Source organism: Ranitomeya variabilis, chromosome 3, assembly GCF_051348905.1.
Source record: "Ranitomeya variabilis isolate aRanVar5 chromosome 3, aRanVar5.hap1, whole genome shotgun sequence".
Classification (NCBI taxonomy): Eukaryota; Metazoa; Chordata; class Amphibia; order Anura; family Dendrobatidae; genus Ranitomeya; species Ranitomeya variabilis.
In genome coordinates, this window is record NC_135234.1 from 406,825,979 (window position 1) to 406,852,543 (window position 26,565).

The 26,565-nt window shown below is 41.5% G+C and overlaps 1 protein-coding gene across 10 annotated transcripts in view; it reads right to left on the reverse strand.

The window, feature by feature from the left end:
- The window catches only part of BCAS3 (BCAS3 microtubule associated cell migration factor), a 1,590,540-nt gene that overhangs the window by 979,495 nt on the left and 584,480 nt on the right, over nucleotides 1-26,565 (reverse strand). For all 10 annotated transcript variants that reach the window (XM_077296228.1, XM_077296227.1, XM_077296225.1 and 7 more), the window contains one exon: nucleotides 12,944-13,208. In XM_077296228.1, coding sequence (XP_077152343.1) covers nucleotides 12,944-13,208 — 265 coding nt within the window. The remainder of the gene's footprint in view (nucleotides 1-12,943; nucleotides 13,209-26,565) is intronic.

The following is a 26,565-nucleotide window of genomic DNA, read 5'->3' on the forward strand; positions in this document are numbered from 1 at the left end:
AGGATAGGCACCTTGGTGTAGCAAAGCCAAGTATGCCCTAAAGGGCTTTTTTTTTTAACAAACACACATTTTTATCGACATCTGCAAGTGATGACATCCCTACAGTAAGGTGTTTCATATCTGAACTAATAGTTCAGTGTTAAAGTAGAAGATAAATATGACATCTCTTGTCAGTACTTTGGACACCATCGGTTGGCGCTTAATCCAAGCGGGGGGCACTTTTTACCAAATTTTGTAATGACACCCTTTTGATGTATATTTTTTTTATATCAGAATAGTGGTATGTAAGCAGCTCACAATCCTTTCCATTGACAGAGCAGTTCTTGACAACCAGTATTTAGATATGGACTTTCTCGTTTGATACAGTATTTTAGCTATAGCTAGTTGTAGTGGGGATGAATTTCCAATGCCTCTCAAATAGCACAACACACACACTTTAGGGTTGAGACATATTTGAATTTTAGACACCTCAAAAATTTATCTTATCCACCTTCTCCAACAGCCCAACAAGGTGAGAGCAGGACTAGAACATATGGACCAAGTCTGCACCATCTTCCCTACAACGTGGACAACAATCATACGTTCTGAGGCCCATCCTATATAGCACTTTTAAAGTTCTATATTCTGTGTATGAGAAATATTTGGGATCTTTTTTGAATTGGGCTTTTTGACACTTTCCCTGGTAACTCCAAAATATTATCCCACTCCTCTGAAGTAATTTGTCCGGTATCCCTATCCCAACACGATTTAACTGCAGCCATAGGGTCTCCCAGGATTTTAAGTAACAATGACAGAGTCCAACACCCCATTCAAGGAGATGGATAGATCGGAGACAGAATCCTGACCTCTAATCGCGTGCTATAAATTTAGATACTTGAAGAAATCAGAGATACACAAATTACAGGTCTGTCTTAAATGCTCAAATGTACAAAAATAATCCTCCTTATATAATTGATTTAAGTATCTCAATTACCTCCTTTTTCATTCCCCAAAACCTTCCAAAAGTTGCAGTTCCATCAAAACAGAGAAAAACTAATATCGAGAAAAAATATCCTCCAAGAACAAAATAATAATCAAAAAGTATTAATTTTATTAGCAACTGAAAAACACATAATAAAGCAGGAGATGACAACACATACTGTACTGTACACAAAACGAAAAACACTGTGCAAGAGTTTGGCTAGAAATGGGTTATGAATAATGAATACCATAAGGATATATAAGGAACATATGAATATATTGGTAGTCACCTATTGATTACAATGTGAATAATTCCTTTTTAGCCTCAGTAATTACAATAATACAGCTCACATCATGATAAATACTTCAGAGGGTGAGGATTAATATTTAAGGTGCAAACCATACTGAAAATTTCTATGTGCTTAATAAAGAGCAGAGACCTTAAAATACTAAGCAGGAAGGTGCTAGAACCTGTCCTAGGTATGTGCTGCAGACAAGACAGATCAGATATTGTCAATGAAGCTGTAATAGCATTGCTACAAACTGTCTATCTGCAGACAGACCGGGAACAGAGTTAAGAGTGATATTACATAATCCCTAGTTTACACAATAAATATTAAGAGGATACAAATAGACATATTCACCCAAACTCTAAATCGCAGCAGTGGACCCCTTTACGCACGTTTCGGCTCTTCTTCCTCAGAAGGGGTGTCTATTTGCATCCTCGTAATATTGTGAGTTATCCTTAACAGACTTTATTTCTCTTATTAATACTACTCTCAAGAAGGCCTTCATTTTATCCCATACCACGCTCATTTGTGCTGAGCCAAAATTAGTGGAAAAAAAATCCGATAGTTGCCCCCATTGTTACAGTCAAAAATTTTAAGCCAAAATGGATTAAGCCTCCACCGCTAGGAAAACCTAGAGATAAATGCTATTTGATAACAAAAAAACTTTGAACACTTCTATATTTTTAAAGAATTCTTACTTTGCAGTGCTTTTTCCAAAACTATCTAAAACTTTTGCTTAGCACTGTACATTTATGGGCTAAGCAGAAAAACAAGTGTAAAATGCCACCCAAAATGTGTATAATTGCTAAAGGTAAATGTAAATACAATATCAAAAGCTAAACCTGTGAATGCATTACTATTTTTAAGGCCCTAAGCCAGAACTTTACTGAAGAACCATCCAGTGGATTGAATCTTTTTTTCATCAACTCAATTAAATATGCAATGTGTATGAAAGATGGGAAGAGAAGCAAAAACAAAATCAATAAAGTTTGTAATTAAATTTTAACAAGCTTGACATTAGGTACTCTATCTATGGTTTGGGATTTTAAGGAGTGAAAGTGAAAAATGGGAACTTCTTTGCTTTCCTGACATGTTACGTCTGTACTATACAAGAATATTGATCTATAATTATTGTTTGTATTATGTAACATCAGTTTACAGGATATTATATGGTGTTAATAAGATAACAAATTCTATTTCATGTATATGTTTTGCTTTAACATTTGCCAAAAACCTACTAGGGCAATGTTTCCATGACAGCTCCTGGTGTTGGCCACACTTTCACCTCTCCACTAGCAAGTTATGAAGACTTGTGAACACTTCAAAAGATTCTTATCACAAATGTCTTAATCTTAATCTTCTCGATTTGGTCCTTTCAAGTGTGTTAATGTTTCTAAAGGTACCTTCACACGAAACGACTTTACAACGAGAACGACAACGATCTGATCGCTGCAGCGTCGCTGTTTACATCGCTGGAGAGATGTCAAACACAGCAGCTCCAGAACGACGCAGGAGCGATCCTGTGACGTAGCGGTGACGCACTTATCGTTCTCACAGGTCGTTAGCTCCATGTTTAACATTGCTGGCATCGTTGCTTTTGCTGTCAAACACGACGATACACGCCGATCTGATGACCAAAGAAAGTTCTGAACTTTAATCAACGACCAGCGATATCACAGCAGGATCCAGATCGCTGCTGCGTGTCAAACACAATGATATCGCTATCCAGGACGCTGCAACGTCACGGATCGTTGTCGTTCTCGTTGTAAAGTCGTTTCGTGTGAAGGTACCTTAAGTGAGTGGATTAACTTCAAAACTATTTTGGGCTGATTTAAGAAGAAATTATATATGAATTAGGATGATAAATGATGTATTGCAAATATCTAATTTCTCAAAGTTGGACCTTGGAAATGAAAATGTACAATCAGATGTGCTGCTTTTGGGGAACAATTCAAAACTTAATAGGTTTTAATTTTTGTCTGTATGTTTTGTAAGTCAACTTAATGACCCTTACTAGGCTCTGTTCATTCTCATATAATAGATTCAAATATTTAGTGGGGGATGCTGGGTGGCAGATCACTACCAAGTTTAGAATGATGAGCTATCCTATGGATAAGTTTTGGAAAACCCCTTTATAAACGTGGGGCATGAGAATTGCACCAGAATTTGGCTTTATTAGAAACAGATTTCTAGTGCATTTTGAATAGTAACTCTGATCCATTGTGTCTATATAAATATAACATCACTCTGCAATATATGGTTATGTAAAATTGTGTAACTAAGAACATAAACTGAAAACAAGAATGTATCATGTCAATTGTAATGTTATTCTTAATAAAAACTTATCTGAGTTAAAAAAAAACTAAGAACATAAACTACCCAGGACTTAACAATTGCAAACCCTGTTTATAGAGTATATCTATAAAATTTAACTTGAAAAGATTGCATCTGTATGTAAGTAAAAGTAAGCAAATCATTAGCTTTAGGCAACTTTTTTGGTTAAATAATTGTATATCTATATAAGATATATGTGTGTTTCTGTGTCTGTCTGTTGAAGCCTTAAACAAACTGTTTAAATAATGAAATAATTCTGAAATAATTCAGTATGCACTTTCAATAAAATTTGATAATTAAAAAAAGGCTCTAATGTCATTCGATGTCAATTAAAAAGTACATTTTACCTCTATGAAGCCAGCAATCGACTTTTCTTAAAAAAACAAATTAATAACAATTGAAGATGAACAGGTGGGAGAATACATCACAAAGAGTACAAGTGAGACAGATAGAAAACTTAATAGTGTGCTATTTTATAGTGGCATTTGTGAAGCCAAAAATTAGGGGTCCATTTATTCTGAGCATTTACTTAATACTTCGCTGTGACACATTTTGCCTAACCCAATTCATTATATAACAGGTAATATATAACATATATAATATGAATGTTCTATTTAACGTCCAAATGATCAGGGCCTGAGATCTGACTTGATTTATCACGTTAACGGAAAAACAAAGAATGTTTTTAGGAAGTGTATTCTGGCAATCTGGACTGTAGTCAAGTGCCAGCTTTTTTCCTTTTGACCATCTTATCAACAATATTAAAAAGTCCATGTGCAAAGCTATTTTTGTAACTATTTCATCAGCTGGAAGTCTAAGAAGCAATGGGTGTGAAAGGAAGGGCACGGAAATGCAATACAATGATTCTACGAAGATATAAGCTTAAGAAAGGTCAGTATCCTAGCTTTGAAATTGCCAACAACACGCTCTTGGCATGGTGCTGAATGACAAACATGCCCCCCTGGATGGATTTCAAGATAGCATAACCCAAACAAAGTGATCTTTTGCCATCCAGGAACAAAGGAAATGCCTCCTTAGTAAGAAAGGGCTAACAGCTTCCTGTATTTTTCTCTGAGCTTCTTCAAGAATGAAACACATCCTTACTGTAGTATGAGACCACCCTGATCATTAAAGAGTTCACATTGCACAGATAAAAAAGAATGGGGGTAGCAAGAACGTACTGTAAATATGAAAGCAAGTAGACATAAATAACACAAGGGGCACAAGCAGGTGCCAGCTAAGAAGAAAACAAACATTTTAGGCTGTATGCTCACTAAATATAGATCCTATAGGCTTAAAATAGCCTTGAGCGGTATTACGTCAATTTGGTTCCTTCAAAGAAAGAAGGCATCAAAGAAATTACTTTGTTGTGATTGTCATAATTTATTTTTACATATTTAACAAAAAGAAAACTCTCTTAATCTAGTGGATCTTTAAAATGCTATAACTTCATGTTCCACACGTCTTTCTTAGCAAATTTTTGCAATATTCTCTTTGTAGGGGATTTACGACAAAATGTAAAAAAAATTGCTCGGTGTTAACAAATAAGAAGTCACCACAAACCTCGTGAGCAATTGTTTTATGGTGACGGACATCTCTGGCAACAGCTCTACCTTTTAACTCAATGATTTTATTATATGGGAATAACACTACTGCCTGCATCCCTAGATGGCTTCCCATCCACCACCATGCAGGGACACTGACGTACTCACCACCCCAGGGCGTGCATTGAGCTCTTTGTCCTCTGCTTGCTGTATGCTGTAAGCTCTGCGTCCTCTGCTGGCTGTGCAAGTTTCCTGGTTCCATGATTAGGGCGCACAAGTGGGTACTTCTTGATTCTTAAAGAGACAGTGCATGTGCGCCTAGTGTGCCTAATGTGTCCCCAGCCTATTGCTGAGAAGCACTTGGTACTTAAGGCACCTCCACCTGTTGGAAGATGCCTGAGCAACATTCTCTTTCAGTGTGTGTGCAACTGCTGAGTTGCCACGTACTTTCCTGTTTCTGCCTTCCTGGGGGCTGAATACCCAGGCCCAAACCCTGAACCTTTGTCTGTCATTGTCTGAATTAGGACAAATTCCAGAAACTGTTTGTATCCAAGTCATTTTTCCCAAAACCTGCAGTGTCTGAATAAAAATGGGTCTTGAAACAATGGTGGGCCATTCTTCCGAGGCTAAGAAAGCTTTGCATTGAGAACCAGCTCTATCAGACCGTAATGCACGGACTGGCCGTGAATCTCCCAAAATGAGCGAGAACCTTCAGATAATTCTAGGAAGCTGTCATGCTCAGGTCAGGAGAGCTATTAGCTACTTTTATACACCTATGGTAACTATGTGCATATTCCAGCCCCAGACTGACATTTTTTACAGTACCTGCCTGCACGAAAAAAACACAGGAAACTAAATTTTACTATCTAGAGAAAAAAAGGAATGAGGTATAAAAGTCAAGGTAACTTTTCAGCATCCACGAGGCGTATGGGGTCTATGGGTCAGATATATACATGGGGAGCTTTTCCTTATGTAACAGATACCTACCACACAATGTGAACAGACCCTTATTCTATCAAATGTTGACTGATGTGTGACATTTTTAATAAGTGTATTATAAGCAGTGCTAACATCAAGTGACATTTTAAAAATAACCATTTCAGGCAAAAATACACTGAAACCGATACTACAAATTTAGCCAATGATTTACACCTATTTCAGAAAGGCACCTCTGGCATATGTCATGTGTCCAGTGTTTCAGTGTGCAGCAGGCAAAATGGATATTTGGTCTTGAGTTACAGTATTCAAAACGATTTATTACAAAGAAAAGCAAACTGCTTTTTCTCTGGATTAATCAATGTGAAATAGTCACAGGTCGTTTGCTACATATTTAATGTAAAATCTACTTAAAACTTCAAATATATTTAGGAATCCTGGAACAGTAATAATCTCCTGTAACATCCTCTGACAAAAAACAGACGCAAAGGGATGAAAGGTGTACCCCGGTACTTCCGTCCTGAACTCTCTGTGATGTCAGACACAGCACAATGACCACATCTGTTGCCCTAATTATTTACAGACCATGTCTGTCTCAGCCATTCTGCGTCCCGTATTAAATTTCATATTTGTAATACGAACTATTGACAAAATGCTAAATAAATCACGAAGTAAACACACCTTTTCTCTGTATACTATCTACATTAATGGAGCATCATTTTGCTTCATAGAGTCAGGTAAATATAATGTCTATGTTAGGAAGCCTTCACACACAGCGTTTTCTCTTTGGGCATTTTTGTGTCGAGTTTTATCAGCACTTCATTGTTTTTCTGTTTAACAGGCATTTTTTTCCACATACAGCTCATGTAATTCTATTTTAAAGCCTGGAATCATATGACTTGTACTGAAGAAAATAAATACAACAAAATTTGCAAAAAAGCTGAAAAAAAAGTGTGTACTATAACATTTTGGGCCAATTTATTAAAGCTAAATTTTAAAAAGTTCATATTAGACAGTCGTATAGTGCACCAAATTTTTCAAAGTTTCATGTGCCATTTGATAATTTTTGTACATCTTTAGACGGCTTAATGTAAATTTACACATTCTATTAATTGGTTTATTTTGGTCCACCAAGGGTGCAATTAGGGCACACAGGTTCGCAATTTATGCCATGTTCTTTTCTATACCTGTGCGCTCAGTGTGAAAAACAAGATAATATAATAATTTTCTTGTTTTTCACACTGAGAGCATTATTTCTTTAACTGGCTAACACGGTACCAAACCCCTTTTTTTCTTTTAACTTTTCTGTACTCACTTACGAATAGGTCATTCCACCTTGTCAAGCATGACAGAAATGTGTTTACAACACATAATAAAGGTGGTCCAAAGCATGAAACCAATTTTTGCCACAAATTAAGGCTGTTTTCCTTCTAAGAGAGGTTAGGAAATCAGCCGATTCAAATGTAAAAACTGAAGAAAAAAAAACAAACAAAGAAATTTGTTTCAAGATCAGTATTTACAATAATTTGTTCTTTTAACACAGCCCTCCTCTGTTTTAAAGGGGTTGTCCAGGCTTGGGGTTCAAGACTGCAGTCACTCAATGTGCCTGCAGACTTGTAAATCCTCACAGCGCATACACTGTGAGCTATTATGATTCTCCAGTGCCAGTGCCGAGAGTGGGCAGGAGCATGATCGCAAGTATGCGATTTGCATAGATTCGGTCATGTGCCGACTAAACGTGCACAGGTTTGCTCAATACAATTGAATTTAGCAGGGCTGGCATGTGGGCAGAAGGTTGAAAGTCTCATGCTTGTGGTTACATGATCGACCTGTTCCCAGCCCCGGAATCCTGTCAGCGCAAACTGTGAAGACTCACAAGTCTGCAGTCAAATGGGGTGACGGCAGCCTTGAACCCAAAGAATGGTCAACTGCTTTCCATTTCAAAACATTTCCCATTTGATAGTACATACCAGTCCTTACTTCAATCCTGGCAAACTAATAGCTAGAAACCAACATGGTTGTATAGCATTGTATTATGACAGAATGCAACAGCATATAAGTGTTGTATTTATACTATGCAGTTTAAGGGGTAAAGTTTCTACATGTGCAGAGTGCAAAGTGTGCGAAGGGAGTCTTACCGGCAATGAAATGCTACTATGAGAAATTAAAGAGGTTGTCCACTACTAGAAAACCCCTTCTCAATCTGAATGTTTGCCTACATCAAAATAAAAATACCTATACTCACCTCCTGTGCTGAGTCCTTCCCGTTGTCTCGGCACTTGCATTCCAAGGACTCACATAAGCTCTACGCCCAATCAGCCCTGGTGTCACTGTCCCAGCTTTCGACGTGTAGGAAATTAAACGGTGTGGGAGAGCAGCTGGAGCTCTCACTTCCTCTTAATTACTTATACATCTGAAGGTGGGGACAGCAACACCAACGCTGATTCGGAGCAGAGCTCACATTACATAACGTCATGTGAGTCCCAGGAGTGCAAGTGCCGACACCATTGGAATGGAGATGGCACGGGAAGTGAGTACGAGTGTTTTATTTTAACGGGGGCCAGCACTCAGACTGAGAAGGGGTTGTCATAGTAGTGGATAACCTCTTTAAGTAATAGGTAATTTGCATATTCACATTATGTTTATCAAGTTCTTCTCATTGATGTTGCAAAAATTAACATTTTGCTAATTCTACTTTTGTATTAAAACAAAATGTCAATATACTGTTATAATGTTTCAGTAGATATAGCCAAAATGTGAAGAAAACAACTAAAGAATGGTCAGCTCATGTCTCTTAACTGCTTGGCGTGTTTGGAAACAAGAAACAGTTAAAAGACACTCAAAATGTTGTATGCAGGTAACCATTCTACTGCTGCAGAATGAGGCAGTTGTCGTGTGGCAGTAGATTTGTTTCAGTGTGTCAGAATTAGTTTGGGCACCGTGAGTTAGAAAATGTAAGACATTTCATTATACTACCGACGACTCATAAATGTACTTTGCTGCCATCTACTGTCCAATGTGTGTATATGAAAGTTAACCCCTTAGTGATTGAGCCAATTTGCAGCTTAATGACCAAGCCAATTTTTACAATTCTGACCACTGTCATTTTATGCGGTTATAACTCTGGAATACTTCAACAGATCCCACTGATTCTGAGATTATTTTTCCATGACATATTATACTTCATGTTAGTGGTAAAATTTATTTGATATGACTTGTGTTTATTTATTAAAAAAAACAGAAATATGGTGAAAATGTTGCAATTTTCAAACTTTGAATTTTTATGCCCTTAAATCAGAGAGTTGTGTCACAAAATACTTCCCACATGTCAACTTTACATAAGCACAATTTTGGTAACAATTTTTTTTTCGTTAGGACCTTATAAGGGTTAAAATTTGACCAGTGATTTCTCATTTTTTCAACAAAATTTACAAAATCATTTTTTTAGGGACCACCTCACATTTGAAGTGACTTTTGGGGGTCAAAATAACAGAAAATACCAAAAGTGACACCATTCTAAAAACTTCACCCCTCAAGGTGCGCAAAACCACATTCAAGAAGTTTATTAACTCTTCAGGTACTTCACGAGAACTAAAGAAATGTGGAAGGAAAAAATGAACATTTTACTTTTTTCACAAAAAAATTACTTTGTAACTATTTTTTTTATTTTCACAAGGGTATCAGGAGAAAATGGACCACAAAATGTGTTGTGCAATTTCTCTTGAGTACGCCGATACTCCATATCTGGGGAAAAGCCACTGTTTGGGTGCATGGCAGGGCTCAGAAGGGAGGGAGCACCATTTGACTTTTTGAACGCAAAATTGGCTGGAATCAATGATGGTGCCATGTCGCATTTGGAGACCCCGATGTACCTAAACAGTGGAAACCCCCCAATTCTAACTCCAACCCTAACCCCAACACACCCCTAACCCTAATCCAAACCCTACCCACAACCCTAACCCCAACACATCCCTAACCCTAATTCCAACCCTAACCACAACAGACCCGTAACCCTAATCCCAACCACAATGCTAAGCACAACACATCCCTAACCCTAATCACAACCACAACGCTAAGCACAAGACACCCCTAACCCTAATCCCTACCCTAACCATAACCACAAACCTAACCCTAACACATCCCTAACCTTAATCTCAACCCTAACCCTAAACACAAACGTAACCCTAACACACCCCTAACCCTAATCCCAATCCTAACCCTAGCCCTAACTCTAGCCTCAGCCCTAACCCTAGCCCAACTCACTTTAGCCCAACTCTAACCCAAAAGGAAAAATGGAAATACATTTATTTTTTTATTTCATTATTTTCCCTATCTAGGTGATAAAAGAGGGTTTTATTTAGTATTTTTTTTATTTTGATCACTGTGATATTGTCTATCACAGTAATCAAAATGAACCAATAGGAAAATTTTCCTATTGTTGCAGTGCGCCTGCCATTTTCTCCCGGAAGAAGACTCCGGGGGACATCACGGGGGATTCCTGGACTCCAGAGGTACAGGGGGGCGACCCTATTTCTCTCTCCTCTGATGTGCGATCACATCAGAGGAGAAAGAAATTGAATGGAAAATCTGACTTTTTTTTTGGTGCCGTTAATAACAGCGATCGCAACACCGGGGTCGGTAAAAACTGACCCGAATCATGTTCTCTAGGGTCTTAGTTACGCCCAGTAGCCGAGACCCTGGAGAAATTCCGACTCTGGGGGGCGGTATACACTTTTTCCACAGCGCCGTTAATTAACAGCTCTGTGGTTTAAGTACCCTTAATTGTCGCCATCAAAAGGCGTATCGGCGGTCGTTAAGGGGTTATATGATTATTCTCCTCACGACAAGCTGCCATACAAACAGCTGGGAGGAGCCTCCCAGCTCATGGCTCACACAGACTTCCTAAGGTAACTTTCAGATCAGGACTCACACTTCCTGAGATAACGTCCAGTTCTGGGCAGTACAAGCTGACTGAGGGAGCAAACACTACTGCTCCCAGCATAGTTTTCCATGCGAGTTCACGCTGAGGGGATATCTTTCTCCATATAATCTCCTCCACAAAGGAGTGAAGCCTCATCCTGTCAGGAGAGATAAAGCTGCATATGTGCTCTCCTGCATGCTGGTTAGTTTGCTTCCAACCAGTACAAGATCCACGTGACTGCCACGCCACTGACTTTGCTTAACCTACCCCCTGTGAAAGGAAACGGGAGGCTCAAAACTGTGAGTACTTCCAGACTTTATTGTGTTTCCACAAAGAGCCAATCTGTGAAGGTCCCTCCATCAGTGTAATATTTCTTGGACTGCACATAGCACTTCTGCTAATAGCAAGCGAAGAGAACTCTACTCCTGCTGCCCTGAGGGGCCATAACCTCGCTTTTCTCATCAAGAGAGAATCATTACTTTCATATGCACAATAAACTGTGAACTTTACTTTTAAGAGAGAGACTGTACCCCGTTACCTCTTTCAGTAAAACTGTCATGTTTATAAGTACACCTCCGTGTCTGGCTGCTTGAGACTGCACAAACACCACGGGTGCTCCAAAACCTGCACCCAGACACAACCGCTACAGGAGTGCCCTAGAGGGTTCTATAACATCCACCAGTGCTACCTCCAGCTACTGACAATTGTTGTGGACTCAAGGGAAGTGTTGAGGGGTCCAGCGACCCACTTCAGCTACTGTGACATCATTATCTGCTTCCAGTGGGAGTACATGCCCCAGCTGGCCATTCTGCAACATCTGGCGCCTCCCCAGTGGCCACGACAAAAAGATTGAACATTATCTACAGCAAGCTGTTTTTACATAAGAATAAATATATTCATTTTTATGAGCATTTTTGGAGCACTTCTTTAGGTGGGTTTTGGAGAAGATCTGTCTGAAAGGGACATCATGAGCACTTATCGTAAGAACATACAATCCTGGAGTCTTTTATTGGTCCACGGGCTGAGCAATATAACCATAAGCCTTCTCATTCCTGTCCTGGGAGTCTAAGATTGGAGGACAAGGGGGATGTCCAACCTTTTTTTAATCACTTGTGCTGTTCTCACAGTTCACTGTCACATCAATGGTCTCAAATAGTCAGGATCAGTATTATCTCAACTCTCGGCTATTTTCATGATAGGCTGACAATCACAGTCTTCCTGTGCTGTGATGAGGGGGGTAAAAGCTTTTGTGGCCATGTCATCACTCTGCCATACATTTCCACAATTGGCTCCCAAAATCTTGCTTCCTGCACCATAAATATTAAACAGCTAATAGTTTTATTCCATAAAAATCCTTTTCTTTTACTTTGCTGTCAGTTATGTCACAAAAGTATAGGTTCTATTCTCTGTGTTATGCATCAAATCAGTCAGTAGAAATTAAAAATGCTACTGCAGTGCTCATCACTGTCAATAACTTTGATGGTTGGGGCATCCTTGAACCTTACTGAGTACAAAAACTTGGGACTCCCCATTCACAGATGCAGCAGGGTTGGGGTCTCGGGTCCACTATGCACTATGCCGATGGAACATTAGATTGTGATTTGTGTGGCAATTTATAAATGACAGCTTCATATTTAATGCACTTACAACACATCTGCATACTTGGAATTTGGAACCTCTTTCTTTCTACATGCTTAAGATATTTCAAAGCATTACCATTTTTACCAAGCTTTTATAACTGTATGAATGCTGTAACTACTTCAAGCCGATTTCTGTATGTTTTGAGTAAAAATAAAAATAGATTTTTTTTCCTGCTGACTGGTGTGAAAAAGAGGATTTCCAGCTGCATCTGAAAGTGGTCAAGCTTAAATAGCTACAAACTATAGTAAGCCGTCTCCAAGAACATAGTGAATGCCCACCCATGTAGAAGTGCAGCCACAGCCATACTATATACTTACCATGTAAGGGAGAACCAGATGGACTGCTGGACAAACCTGGCACAGGACTGCATCTGCCCCCTTGCTTTGAAGTGAGCTCCTGCTCAATCTCTTCCAGGCCTGCACTTTTCTGAAAGCGACTCATGCGGTTTACCACGCGGGGAGACATATGTGTCCGGACACATGGCTGACCACCATAAGGGTTTATTGGGAATACGTGGGAAGTGCCACGAAGAGTGCTAACCACCACCCATCGGCAGTCATGGCTGAAGCAAATGTCCTGCACCTGAAACAAAACACAAGTAACAATTAATGCTTAAAAATTGTAAGCAGCCCAAACCAGGTACTCTTCAGTGAATAACTTGCTAAACAACTTTACATACATATGTTGCAACTCATCCCAAAATGTTACTGCATAAAACTGAATTATGATTATTGGAGAAATAATTAAAATATATTGCAAACATATGATTGCCTAGCAAATGAATCCATTCTCTCAGTAGAATTCAATACAGATCATTCTTATTAAAAGAACAAATTCCAAAAACAAAAATATTAATTGTTTTGTTATACAAAAACATCAGAGAGATCACACATATGGTAGGCATTGCCTCTCAAAAAAATGACAAGATTGCCATAGACTTTGATTTGGAAAGGCAAAGTGACCACCACTTCTGTACGGTATATACAAGTGTCACTCTTCAGCAGCACAGGACAAGAGCTTGGAGTTAGAAAACTGCAGCATGGGCAATTTGTAATATTCTGAAAAGTGCCCATCAAGGGTATGTGCACACATTTAGGCCCCATGCACGAGGTCAGTATTTGGTGAATTTTTTACCTCAGTATGTGTAAGCTAGCCAAAACCAGGAGAGGAGCAATCAGAGGAAGAGTGTAATAGAAATGTGTCACCTCTTCTGTATTTATCAGCCACTCCTGGGTTTGGCTTACACATACTGAGGTAAAACACTGATCAAATACTGAGGTAAAATACTGACCAAATACTGAGGTAAAATACTGACCAAATACTGACTGTGTGCATGTGACCTTAGGCTACGTTCCAACAATGAGCTTTTGGTGATTTTTTGAGGTTGTAGATTTTCTGCATATATTAGATAAATTAGGTTACACATTTTTAAAGCTGCAGTTTTTGTCTCTTTTTGGTACGTCATGTTTTAAATAAAGCTGCTTTGATTTTGATACATCCTGGTAGCTGTATTTGACAAAATGTTATTGATACAGTCATGTGTGGATTACAGGTGTTTTGATGCATGTCTGCCATATAAACACCCTTTAACACGGTGCATTTTTTGCCTGCGGATTTTCCACATCTAATGAAAGTCTATGGGAAAATCTGCACATAAAACTTAGCGTATAGGAAAGAGAAATTCACATCTTGCGTATCTGAAACAGGCCCCACAAGTCAGTTTACCCTGAGCAAAAAAGAAGCACAGAAAGGGTGAGATTTCTATAAATCCCATTCACTTTGCTAAGACTGTATGACACTGCATTTTTGACACAGTGAAAATACAGTATGTAGTGTCCAAACACTCACCAAAAACTCATTGTGGGTACACAGCCTAAACAGGGAAAATGGTCCATAACAAACATGTGTTTTTTATGCATTTTTTTTCCTATTTGTTAGAATGGGTCAAAAACATAGCAAAAACGCTGAATTAACGTTGTGCAGAATTCAAACTGCTTAAAATCTGCAAGTAAAATAATATGCAACATGTGCATGAGGTTAAAGATATCTCTTTCACTTTGCTAGGATATGAATATTTTTGCATTTTTCGCAGAAAAAAAACATGAGGAAAAAACACAGCAAAAATGTGGTGTGCGCACATACCCTTTCAGGGGTTTTCCACGCATAAAATCTTTTAAAATTGTGCCGTCATAAACATAACATAATAAGCTTGGTAATATGCTCACTCTTTGAGTTGTGTATTGCTCGCTGCTACTGTTCATGTTCCTTACTGCAGTGTTCCTCAACTCTAGTCCTCAGGGCTCACAGATCAGGTTTTCAGGATTTACATAGTATTGTACAGGTAAAAATTCCATGACCTCTACAATACTAAGGAAATCCTGAAAACGTGACCTGTTGGAGGTCCTTGAGCAATGGAGCTGAGGAATACTGCCCAAATAAACATCACTTTACCTGTCCTTCCCAGTATAGACATGGACGCAAGAGAATTAGTGCCGTAGTGACATTACCATGATTGATATTTCATTGCAGCGGCCCATGGTTGGTCAGTTTAGACCAGGGGTGGGCAATTAATTTTCCCGAGGGGCCACATGAGAGACAGTGACTGTTGTGGAGGGCCGAACCAATAGGCTGAAATTAATTCTGCTCAATATTAATATTGCTATTTTATAATTATTATATTATTGATAATTAAAATAATATTAATTGTATCACTTAATATTGAGCAGAATTAAGTATGCTGGCATCCCCCTATATATCGTTTGAACCCGAGCACAGCCCCTTCTGTACACCATATGAGCCTCCCAACAGCCCCTTATATGCGGCATGAGCCCCACACAGCCTCCCCCATATGTGGCATGAGCCCCACACAGCCTCCCCCATATGTGGCATGAGCCCCACACAGCCTTCCCCATATGTGGCATGAGCCCCACACAGCCTCCCTCATATGTGGCATGAGCCCCACACAACCTCCCCCATATGTGGCATGAGCCCCACACAGCCTCCCCCATATGTGGCATGAGCTCCACACAGCCTCCCCCATATGTGGCATGAGCCCCAAGCATCCTCCCCCCATATGTGGTATGAGCCCCATGCAGCCTCCCTTATATGTGGCATGAGCCCCACGCAGCCTCCCCTATATGTGGCATGAGCCCCACACAGCCTCCCTATATACACTGCATGAGCCCCCACACAGCCTCCCTATATACACTGCATGAGCCCCGCACAGCCTCCCTATATACACTGCATGAGCCCCGCACAGCCTCCCTATATACACTGCATGAGCCCTACACAGCCTCCTCATATGCATTGCATGAGCCCCACACAGCCTCCCTATATGTACTGCATGAGCCCCAAGAAACCTCCCTATATACACTGCATGAGCTCTACACAGCCTTTTTATATACACTGCATGTCACCCCCATAGCCTTCCCGTGTGCAGCATGTCGCCCCCATAGCCTCCACATGTGCATCATATCGCTTCCATATGCAGCACCATGTGCTGCATGTCGCCCCCATATGCAGCACCATGTGCAGCATGTTGCCCCCATATGCAGCACCATGTGCAGCATGTTGCCCCCATATGCAGCACCATGTGCAGCTGTGCAGCATGTCACCCCCCTATATGCAGCACCATGTCATCCCCATATGCTGCACCATGTCACCCACCCATGTGCAGCACCATGACACCCACCCATATGCAGCACCATGTCACCCCCCATGGGTGCAGCACCATGTCACCCCCCATGGGTGCAGCACCATGTCACCCCCATGTGTGCAGCACCATGTCACCCCATGTGTACAGCACCATGTCACCCCATGTGTGCAGCAATATGTTGTCACACCATGTTTGCAGCACCATATTGTCAGCCCATGTGTGCAGCACCATGTTGTCACCCCATGTGTGCAGCACTGTCACCCCATGTGTGCAGCACATGTCACCCCATGTGTGCAGCACCATGTTGTCATCCATGTGTGCAGCACCATGTCACCCCATGTGTGCAGTGCCATGTCACCCCATGTGTGCAGCACCATGTCACCCCATGTGTGCAGCACCATGTTGTCACCCCATGTGTGCAGCACCATGTCACCCCCATAGCCTCACCAGGCCCACCCAAATAGCCCATACATATGATTAAAAAAAAAAATCACATACTCACCTTGGTCCCGTTCCTTGGCGCTCTGCTTCTCTCCCTGTCTCCCATAAATGGACTTTCCACAGTACACAGCTGATGCGATGAAATGATGTCATCGTGTCAGCTGTTTCACAAGCTGGTTGGTGGAGGAAGTAGCCGAAGGCCCCTCCTCCACCCAAGGAGTCAGTGACGCAGAGCCGCGGGGCACATGGAAACAGCGAGCTGGCGGGCATCGTGCGGCCCGTGGACCTCTGATTTCCAGCCTCACGGCCGTTTTGGTCCGCCGGTTGGACTGAGACAGCCAGAGGGCCGGATGTGGCCCGGGGGCCGCACTTTGCCCAGGTCTGGTCTAGACTCATTATGGTCAGTGTTGAAGACTTGCAAACAGGTGAGGGGATGGGGAGAAGTTTTTATAAGGAAGTTTAAATACAGTAGTTAGCCATTTCAAAATGTTCTTTTACTTCTTTTAATAGTCAAACATTGAAGAACATTTCTGTATCCTTTAAGTTTATTGATGATAATAATATCATCATTATTACTGCTCTGCTTCGTTTCTACTTCTGATTATTAGAGTAAAGAATTATGATTGAATACTATCATTTATAAAAAAGTTTACTCAGCAAACAGATCTCTAATCCCTAGCTTACTATTTCTCAAAAGTAATAATAATTAAAAAAAATCTTCCTGAAAGTAAACATAGTTCATTTGACAATTAAACTTCCACAGCTTACAATAAGTGTTTATGTGAACGACTGATTATTTTATCCAGACACTGAAATATATATAGATAATTGCTCCCAAGCTGTGTCTGCCAGGCTTTGTTAACACATAATTGCTTATATTTGTAGGGACCCGCCAACAGATTAGCCATGTGGGCACTAATGGTCTTTCCTTTATCCAGGATATGTCTGTTCACAATTGTGGATGGCAAGTCTCTTGATATTGTCCTTCCTAAATACCATGAATGTTCAGTTTACAATGCATACTAAAAAAAATTATTTTTTATTTTAGATTATCTGAAGATGTATGTCAGATCATACCCTTTCATCTTAGAACGCATGTATTTGTTTTTATGTGCTTTATTTTTATTTTAATTAGCAGAGTTGATTTTCTGTTCTGTTCATATCATATTAGGGCTGAACATTAGCGGTATCAAGGCAGTACTCCTCAACGTTTGACCTACACAAGTTCCACTGTATAAATATCGAGGATTGTTTTTTTCTGCAGTGATCCATTATATAGCAAAATGCAGTTGCAGCTTTCCTTACAGTAAAGAGAAAAAAAATTATGTTGATGCACACCACCAACTTGTTTGATTTTTTTTTAAGTGAATGGTAGGTGGGGGGTCTATTGTTATTTTCATTGTGTGCCACAAGCTTTCCCTTGCATGCACCAATGCAATAGAAAAATGTAATGTAAACCTAGCTTTATGGAAGCAAAGGCATTAGAGGTTGTCCACTACTTTTACATTAATGGCCTATCCTTAGGATAGGTCATCAATATCTGATTGGCCGGGGTCCGAAACCCAACCGATCAGCGGTTATCGGTGTCAGCCGCTGCTGGACGAAATTACTTACTTGTGGAGCTGGCCATCTACATGCAGTGTATACCGCAAGGTACTAGACATCCACCTCCTATTGAATAGGAGATGTATGTGCTGTACCAAGCACTGTCCACTACAAGTAGATGGCCAGATTTGCAAGTATGTTCTTCTGGACGGCGGCCGCTGCCACCGATACCAGATGATTATCGGGGGTGCTGGGTGTCGGACCCCGGTTCCATCAGACATTGATGACTTATCCGAAGGATAGGCCATCAATGCAAAAGTAGTGGACAACCTCTTTTATGTTTTGGTAATATTGTATCCAGGCATGATTTTTGTTGAATTTGCAGTGCAAGGTAAGTGTCACGCTCACGCCCTGACTGGTGGGTGTGAGCACGCGGGGGTATGTGGCCCCACTGTGCCACAAACCAAACCTCCCTGGAAGGGGCGTAACTAAGTAGCTTCCTAGGTGTTCGCTGGAGCCTCTGATGGTGAGGTCAGACTTGTGCAATACGAAGCTACCAGGTACCACTCCAGGGTGGAGTCTGGTTGTGGCTGCTGATCCCACCGGGGAACGGAACATAGACAAGCAAGCGGGCACGACTGGCACATAGGCAGGCAGACGGGTACAACAGGAACACTGTCAGGCAGGCGGGCACGGCTGGCTCTCTGGTAGGCAGGCGGGCACGGCTGGGTCTCTGGAAAGGCAGGCGGGCATGGCTGGCTCTCTGGCAGGACTGGTGGACAAGACTGGTACACTGGAAGAACCGGTAGGGACCGGTCTGCAGGCAGGTATGAAGAACGGGTAAGAACCTGTTCAGACACGAGGACCTAGGAATAAGTAGATAAAGACCGCAAGAGCGGATGCAGAGCGAAAGCACAGGAGCTAGAGCCAAGAACATAAATGCAGGAGGCGGAGCCAAGAGCAGGAGGCGGAGCCAAGTGCAAAACCGCAGGAGGCGGAGCCAAGAGCTGGAGGCGAAGCCAAGTGCAGACAGGCAGGAGGCGGAGCCAAGAGCTGGAGGCGGAGCCAAGTGCAGACAGGCAGGAGGCGGAGCCAAGAGCTGGCGGCGGAGCCAAGTGCAGGAGAAGTAGAACCGCAAGGAGCGGAGCCAGGTATAACCGCAAAGAGCGGAGCCAGGTAGAACCGCAAAGAGCGGAGCCAGGTAGAACCGCAAAGAGCGGAGCCAGGTAGAACCGCAAGGAGCGGAGCCAGGTAGAACCGCAAGGAGCGGAGCCAGGTAGAACCGCAAGGAGTGGAGCCAGGTAGAACCGCAAGGAGTGGAGCCAGGTAGAACCGCAAGGAGCGGAGAGGAGCTGCGGGAGGGGTCTCTGCAGCAAAGCTGAGCAGAGCCACAAAGAATGTGGAGAGAAGCAGCAGCGAGGGATAACTGCAACAGCAGAAGATAAGCTGAGTAGAAAGGAGCAGAAACGCAGAAGTGAGGAGCAGAGGTAAAGTCACAAAGGTTCAGAGCAGGCAGAGCTGCAAGAGTGCGGAGTGTAAGCAGACTGAGAATACAAGGAAAGACAACAGGGAAGGAAGCCAAAGACTAGGAGACCGAGGTAAGACTAAGTGCAGACAAGGCAATGGAACAAGACACAAAGACAAAGACACTGGGACCAGGATATTCTGCCTCCTGGTGGGCGGACAACAAGACCAAGGAAATAACACAGAGAATCCTCCAGAGAGGGAGTAACTCAGAGCAAGGCCAGGCAAACTCAGAAGCAAGACACTAACTGAGCTAACACATTGCACTGGCCCAGAACACTGGGTGGAGCTGCACTATATACTGGAGGCCTCTTGGTAATTGGTCAGGAACAGATTGGACAGATGCACCTGATTCCTATAAGAACCAGAGAGTTCAGGCGCCGGCCCCCTATACACACACAGCCATGAAGCATGCAGGAGAGCAGAGACATAGAACATGGTGCTGGCAAGAAACAGAAACCACAACATGACCTGGAGCAGTGGGTAAGATAGTGTGAGAGATGTGAGGCCATGCCGTGATGCCAGCAGAGTTGTTACAGTAAGGCTGGGTTCACCCAGAATTTGTCACTTCTATTGTGCATCCTTTTCAGCCATGTACGCCAAGGGGTGCTTCTACCTACAGCTCCAGGGGACCGCTATGGGGGCGGCCTTTGCGCCGTCCTATGCGGGCCTCTTCCTGGGGCTGTGGGAGAGGGACCTCTTCCTGTCGGATGAATTGGGGTCCATGGAGCGTGTCCCTTTGTGGACACGCTACATTGACGATATCTTCTTCATCTGGCAGGGCACTCCTGTCGACCTTGCGCAGCTTATTATCACCTTGAACAGCAATGATCGTAACATCCATCTCACATTTTGTCATAGTGAGTGGATGTTAGATTTCCTGGATGTTACTATAAAGAGGCATCCCTCTGGTATTCTGCATACTGACATTTTCAGAAAGGCCACTGCTACCAACACATTGCTGTATGCTACGTCTGGCCATCCGCGACATATGATTGAATCAGTCCCCACTGGTCAGTTCCTCCGTATCCGTAGAATATGCTCTTCGGATTGTGACTTTGAGCACAGGGCGGAGGAGCTTAAAGAACGTTTTCTTTCTAGGGGATACAGTCGTCGGATGATCAAACGTGCATATCATAGGGCTAAACATTCATCTCGCCCTGATCTTCTATATAATTGTTCTAAGTCAAGATCCTCTAGTGGACAAGTCACTAGATTCGTTACCACCTATAGCTCTCAGTCGGACAGTGTTCGAGCCGCTCTACAAAATGCTTGGCCAATTCTGTCTGTTGACCCTATTTTGTCCAAATTTATCCCTAATAAGCCCTCTATTGCATACAGAAGGGGGAAAAATTTGAGGGATCATCTCGTCTCCAGCCACTACACTAATTACCAGAAACCTACATTCCTTGATGTCTTACCTAGGAGAGTGGGTTGTGTTCCTTGTGGCCGATGTGTCGCCTGCCCAAACATTGTGCGCAGCGACACGTTCTCTAATTTTGATGGGACCCAGTCCTTTAAGATCAGGCACTATATTACATGCACAACTACATATGTGGTATATCATGCCACATGTCCGTGTGGTCTAATTTATGTTGGGCTTACCACACGTCAGTTAAAGGTTCGCATCCGTGAGCATGTCCTTGGCATCCAGGCGGCGGCAGGCCACGAGGACATAGCCTCTCTCAAGACGATCCCCCGCCACTTCAAGAGGTTTCACAATTGTGATGATACGCTCTTGAAGGTGCGGGGGATAGACATCATAAAAATAAACATACGTGGTGGTGAAATAACGAAAAAATTGAGTAGGCTGGAGACGAGATGGATTTGGCAGTTAAATACGGTCCATCCTCATGGCCTTAATGAGTGTCTCTCTTTTGCTGCATTCCTGTAGTTTGAGTGTAGCTGAGTAACATTTTATGTCCCTTTCCACCGTGATCTGGTTTTATCTATTATAATAGTATTTCGTGTATTTTTACTAATTCTTTTTTTATCTTTTAGCTCTAGACCATCGCTTTGCCATGACATTTATATATTGGCTATTCCTGTCATCCACTACATCTGAGTGAGCCATGAGGAACATCATTTCGATATGTGGCGCTGTTATCATGAACATTTCTTATATTTATTACTATATATTTGTAAATATTGATTCTCCTTGTTTGCAGTATTGTGTATATGCATTATTGGTATTTGGATATATATCTGTTATCATATATGATTCTGGGGTTGCATTATTGTATTTTGATATATGAGTTATGGACATTCCTATGGATGCACTATATAATGTATACTATACATATTATGACTACATGTGTACTAGTAATTGTATCCTAGGTATGCTGATTTTCCATCTACACGTATGCCTTGTTCTGTGTTTGCTTATCCAGTCATCTTCCATACCTCGATAATGCCTTTGACCGCTGTGGCGCTTCCCTATAGTGCACTTCATGCATTTCTGGCATATTGCCTTCTTCCAAGATGGCCGCACGGTCACTTCCGGTACAGTGCACCTCACTTCCGGTACGCCGTCACACGCTGGTTTACATGGGCCCATGTTTTCCGGCGCTGTGCGTCGCGTATCGTTAGTGTAGCGTATACACTATTGGCCCACTTTGTTCAGCGGTTATTATTTAAACGTGTCCCTCTATGTCATGGCACGCCCCCTGAAGAAGGACCTCCGAAACGCGCGTCGGGGTGTACAGGAGCCGTTTCTTCCCCTCTGTGACAACCCGGGTATGATTCCCTCTATATTGGTTATGTATTTATACGCTGCACATGTACATTTTTGTTAACCTCTTTGTACCTAGATAACGTAGTCACCTCTATCTCCACACATTGTTGTTGGATATATATTGGGCATCTGCTGGTGCATTGCGTTATATGAGGAGTGTTGTTTCGTGTCTCTCTGCGGTCCACGGTGGCTATTGGTAATTTTATCCCCCACTGTCAGTTTCCTTTGTTGTTTTTAGTCATCTATCTAATAAAGTTTATATATTTTCATTATATGGATTCTGCGCACCATTTTTCTGTTTTGGTTGTTTTCTGCTGTCTCAGCATTGGTGTTTCCTTGTTATATCCATAGTAGCAGGCTCCCATTCACATTTTCATTTCTATTATTACCATGATTATATGGTTTCAATTATTTTGCTTGCTTTGCATTCCTTGTGTTTATGCCAATTGGAGGAAGCAAGATGTCAACTATGTTCTGTCAATCTCGAACTAGGCAATAATGGCTGAAAATGATGCACAACAGAACACACTGAAACTCTGCATTATAATAATAAACGGCCACCAAGGGGCATAAGCACAAAACCCATTTTGCGGGGGTTCGGACCCAAGCCCCAAAGGAGCCATTAAATGCAGTGGCAAATGCAATATAAGAATCCAGACTAACAGAGACACCACATCACCAAAATTGATGAAGATAACATAACTTTTAAAGGGAACGTGTCATCAATATTACCTTCATAATAAAGAAGGGAGATAACAAGGAGTCCGATATTGACCAAAAATTGATGGTCCCAGCTCACCTTCCACCCTTTCTGCACAGGTTACAGAGTAAGTCCACCAAATTTTCCTTTGGCCCTCATTAGTGATGAGCCAATGTGCTCGGATAACGTCTTATCTCAGCATGCTCGGGTGTTAAACGAGCATCTGGGAGCATTCATAAATTAATATTATTATTTATTATTATTGTGCCATTTATTCCATGGCGCTTTACAAGTGAGGAAAGGCATACATAATAAAAAAACAAGTACAGTAATCTTAAACAATACAAGTCACCACCGGTACAGAAAGAGAGAGGACCCTGCCTGCGAGGATTCACGATCTACAAGGGATGTGTGAGGATACAGTAGGTGAGGGTAGAGCTGGTCGTGCAGCGGTTTGGTGGTTACTGTAGGTTGTAGGCTTATCAGAAGAGGTAGGTCTTCAGGTTCCTTTTGAAGGATTCCATGGTAGGCAAGAGTCTGATATGCTTTGGTAGAGTTGAGAGCAGGAGGAATGCGCGGGAGAAATCTTTTATGTGATTGTGGAAACAGGAGATAAGAGGGGCGTACAGAAGAAGATCTTGTGAGGATCGGAGGTTGCGTGTAGGTAAGTACCGGGAGACGAGGTCACAGATGTATGGAGGAGACAGGTTGTGGATGGCTTTGTATGTCATGGTTAGGGTTTTGAACTGCAGTCTCTGGGTAATGGGGAGCCAGAGCACGGATTGACAGAGAGGGGTCGGAATAGTGGGGGGACAGGTGGATTAGTCGGGCAGCAGAGTTTAGAATAGATTGGAGGGGTGCTGTTAGGCAGCCTCAATATATGTGGGGATTGCCTACCAAACAGGCAATCCCAGCATGTGTTGAGGCTGTCTAACAGCCACAAATCATGCAGCCATAGGGACTCAAACATAATATACAAGCACTCCCAAATGCTAGGATAACACCCGAGCATGCTCGGATAAGACAACCGGTTGTCCCGGTTGCTTGTGAACATTTTTCTACCATACTTTTTCCTTCCATTAATATGCGTGGATACAGCACTCTGTGAACAGCTAGCTTTTTTAGCAATGGCCTTTTGTGGCTTTCCCTCCTTGTGCAGTGTGTCAATGACTGCCTTCTGGACATCTGTCAAGTCAGCTGTCTTCCCCATGATTGTGGAGCCTACCGAAACAGACTAAGGGGCCTTTTTTAAACACTTTGGAAGTCTTTGCAGGTGTTTTTTGTTGATTATTCTAATTTACTGAGATTTGACTTTTCATTGACTGTAAGCCATAATCATCAACATTAACAGAAATAAACACTTGAAATACATCACTCTGTTTGTAATGACTCTATATATGAGTTTCACTTTTTTTATTGAAGAACTGAAATAAATCAACTTTTTGATGCTATTCTAATTTTGTGAGAAGCACCTGTATATGATCTATATGTAATAAATCTAGAAACCAGAGGCGGACATACCATTGGTGCAACCTATGCATCTACACAGGGGCCCAAGAGATAAGGGGGCCCACTTATTCCTTCAAAGCAGGTGGAATTGTGCATTATAATGAGATATTGGACTGCAAAGAGCCCATATTTTGTTCTTGCACAGGAGCCCTCTTCTGTCTGTGTCTGCTCCTCCTCATCTGAATAAACAGACTAGAAGAAAGCAACAATATCTTTACTAATAAGTGATGTCTAATAATTTGCCATGAAAAGCAATTTGCTGCCATGTAAAGATCCACTTTAATGATGAGTCAGGGTTCAAGAGGGATACAGCTTGCGCACACAATACTGACCTGGAAACACACTGATGAATAGACATTCTTAGCAATCATAATATACAATGGCAGCATACTGCACGGCTCTAAATTAGGCTCCCCTGATATTTTCCAATATAAAGCATCTCAAAATCTACAATCAAGAAATTGCTGCTGTAATTCATAAGGGAGGTTAACCCATGCACTACTCATGTAAATGTAACCCATGTTTCGTTCATAATCCTTAACTGTACTGCATTGATTCAATTTTCCTCGTGGTAATATCGCATTCACATATAATCTGAAACACAGTGATTACAAGTACTTTATTTATACTAATCTTAAGGGAGCAATATGATAAATCTATGGAGCTTTACATTGTGTTTTTATGTGCTTTGTGTAACATTAACCAACTTGAAAGAGTGAGAGTGAACTCGAGGTTCCTTTAAGATTATTAGTACTCTATTACGGGACAAGACCAGACAGTGAAGGAATATCTTTCCACAGATAACTGTCATTAATCTCAAGGTTGTCAGTTACAAAGAATCAGCCCAGTTCATCCCAAAGACATTCAGGGACTGACTGGGCTACCAGTGACCTAGCACATGGTTAGTGTCAGCCCAACAAGTTTACTTTAAACTAGTTGGTGGGGGTCCATTCCTAGCTTTACTATTTGGCCCTATGAATTCGAGTTCCATCCCTGATTATATTTTCATGAAAAAAAGAACTAAGCTAAATATAGTTTTTATAAAAAAACAAACAAACAAACAAAAAAACCTTACAGCGGTACCATACACATTTCCATGAACTACTGGCGATGAATCTGTCGGAATGAGCATTTCAAACTTAATATGTAACATATTCCTAATGCTGCACAAGAGGAATGTGTACATAACACTTAGGATCTGATAAATTAGCTGTTTACACAAATCTCTTGTGTAACCTTGTATGCATGAATCCCTGGAGTCGGAATATGTGCACAGGCCAAAAATGGAAGTTAGTACACATGGGAACCCAGCTGTTTAGCCGAGTGAGGGAAAGGGTCATGTCTACTCAGCAGTGACAATGGATCTTATGGAGAGCATCTAACATGCAAATTCTAAGAAAGATTACGAATAAATGGATATTACTAGAATACAATGTATTCAACCTTGCAAATTACCAAAAGTCATAAAGATAACTTAATATAATGGTTATAGGTAACTCAATTTGGTTCAGATTTTGATGGGCTTTTTAATTTATTTTTAAGCCTAAGGAAAGGCTTAGTTTAGGGTGAAACAGTGACATGTCATACAGCACTGAAGTCTCAGCAACACATTGCAACAATGGATGTAATGATTTTCTGTGGTGTCACACTGCAACTGAGACAGGGATTTGCAAGTCTCGAGCAACACACTTCCCATGGAATTCACTGCAACTCGAGTGAAGGTTGTCTGCAACGTGATGGCTTTATTGACAGAAAATTAGATCTCTTAAACAGTCAAACGTTGCACAAGTGTTTTTGTCGTGCAACTTTTGTGAGAGCTTATTTTCAGTTC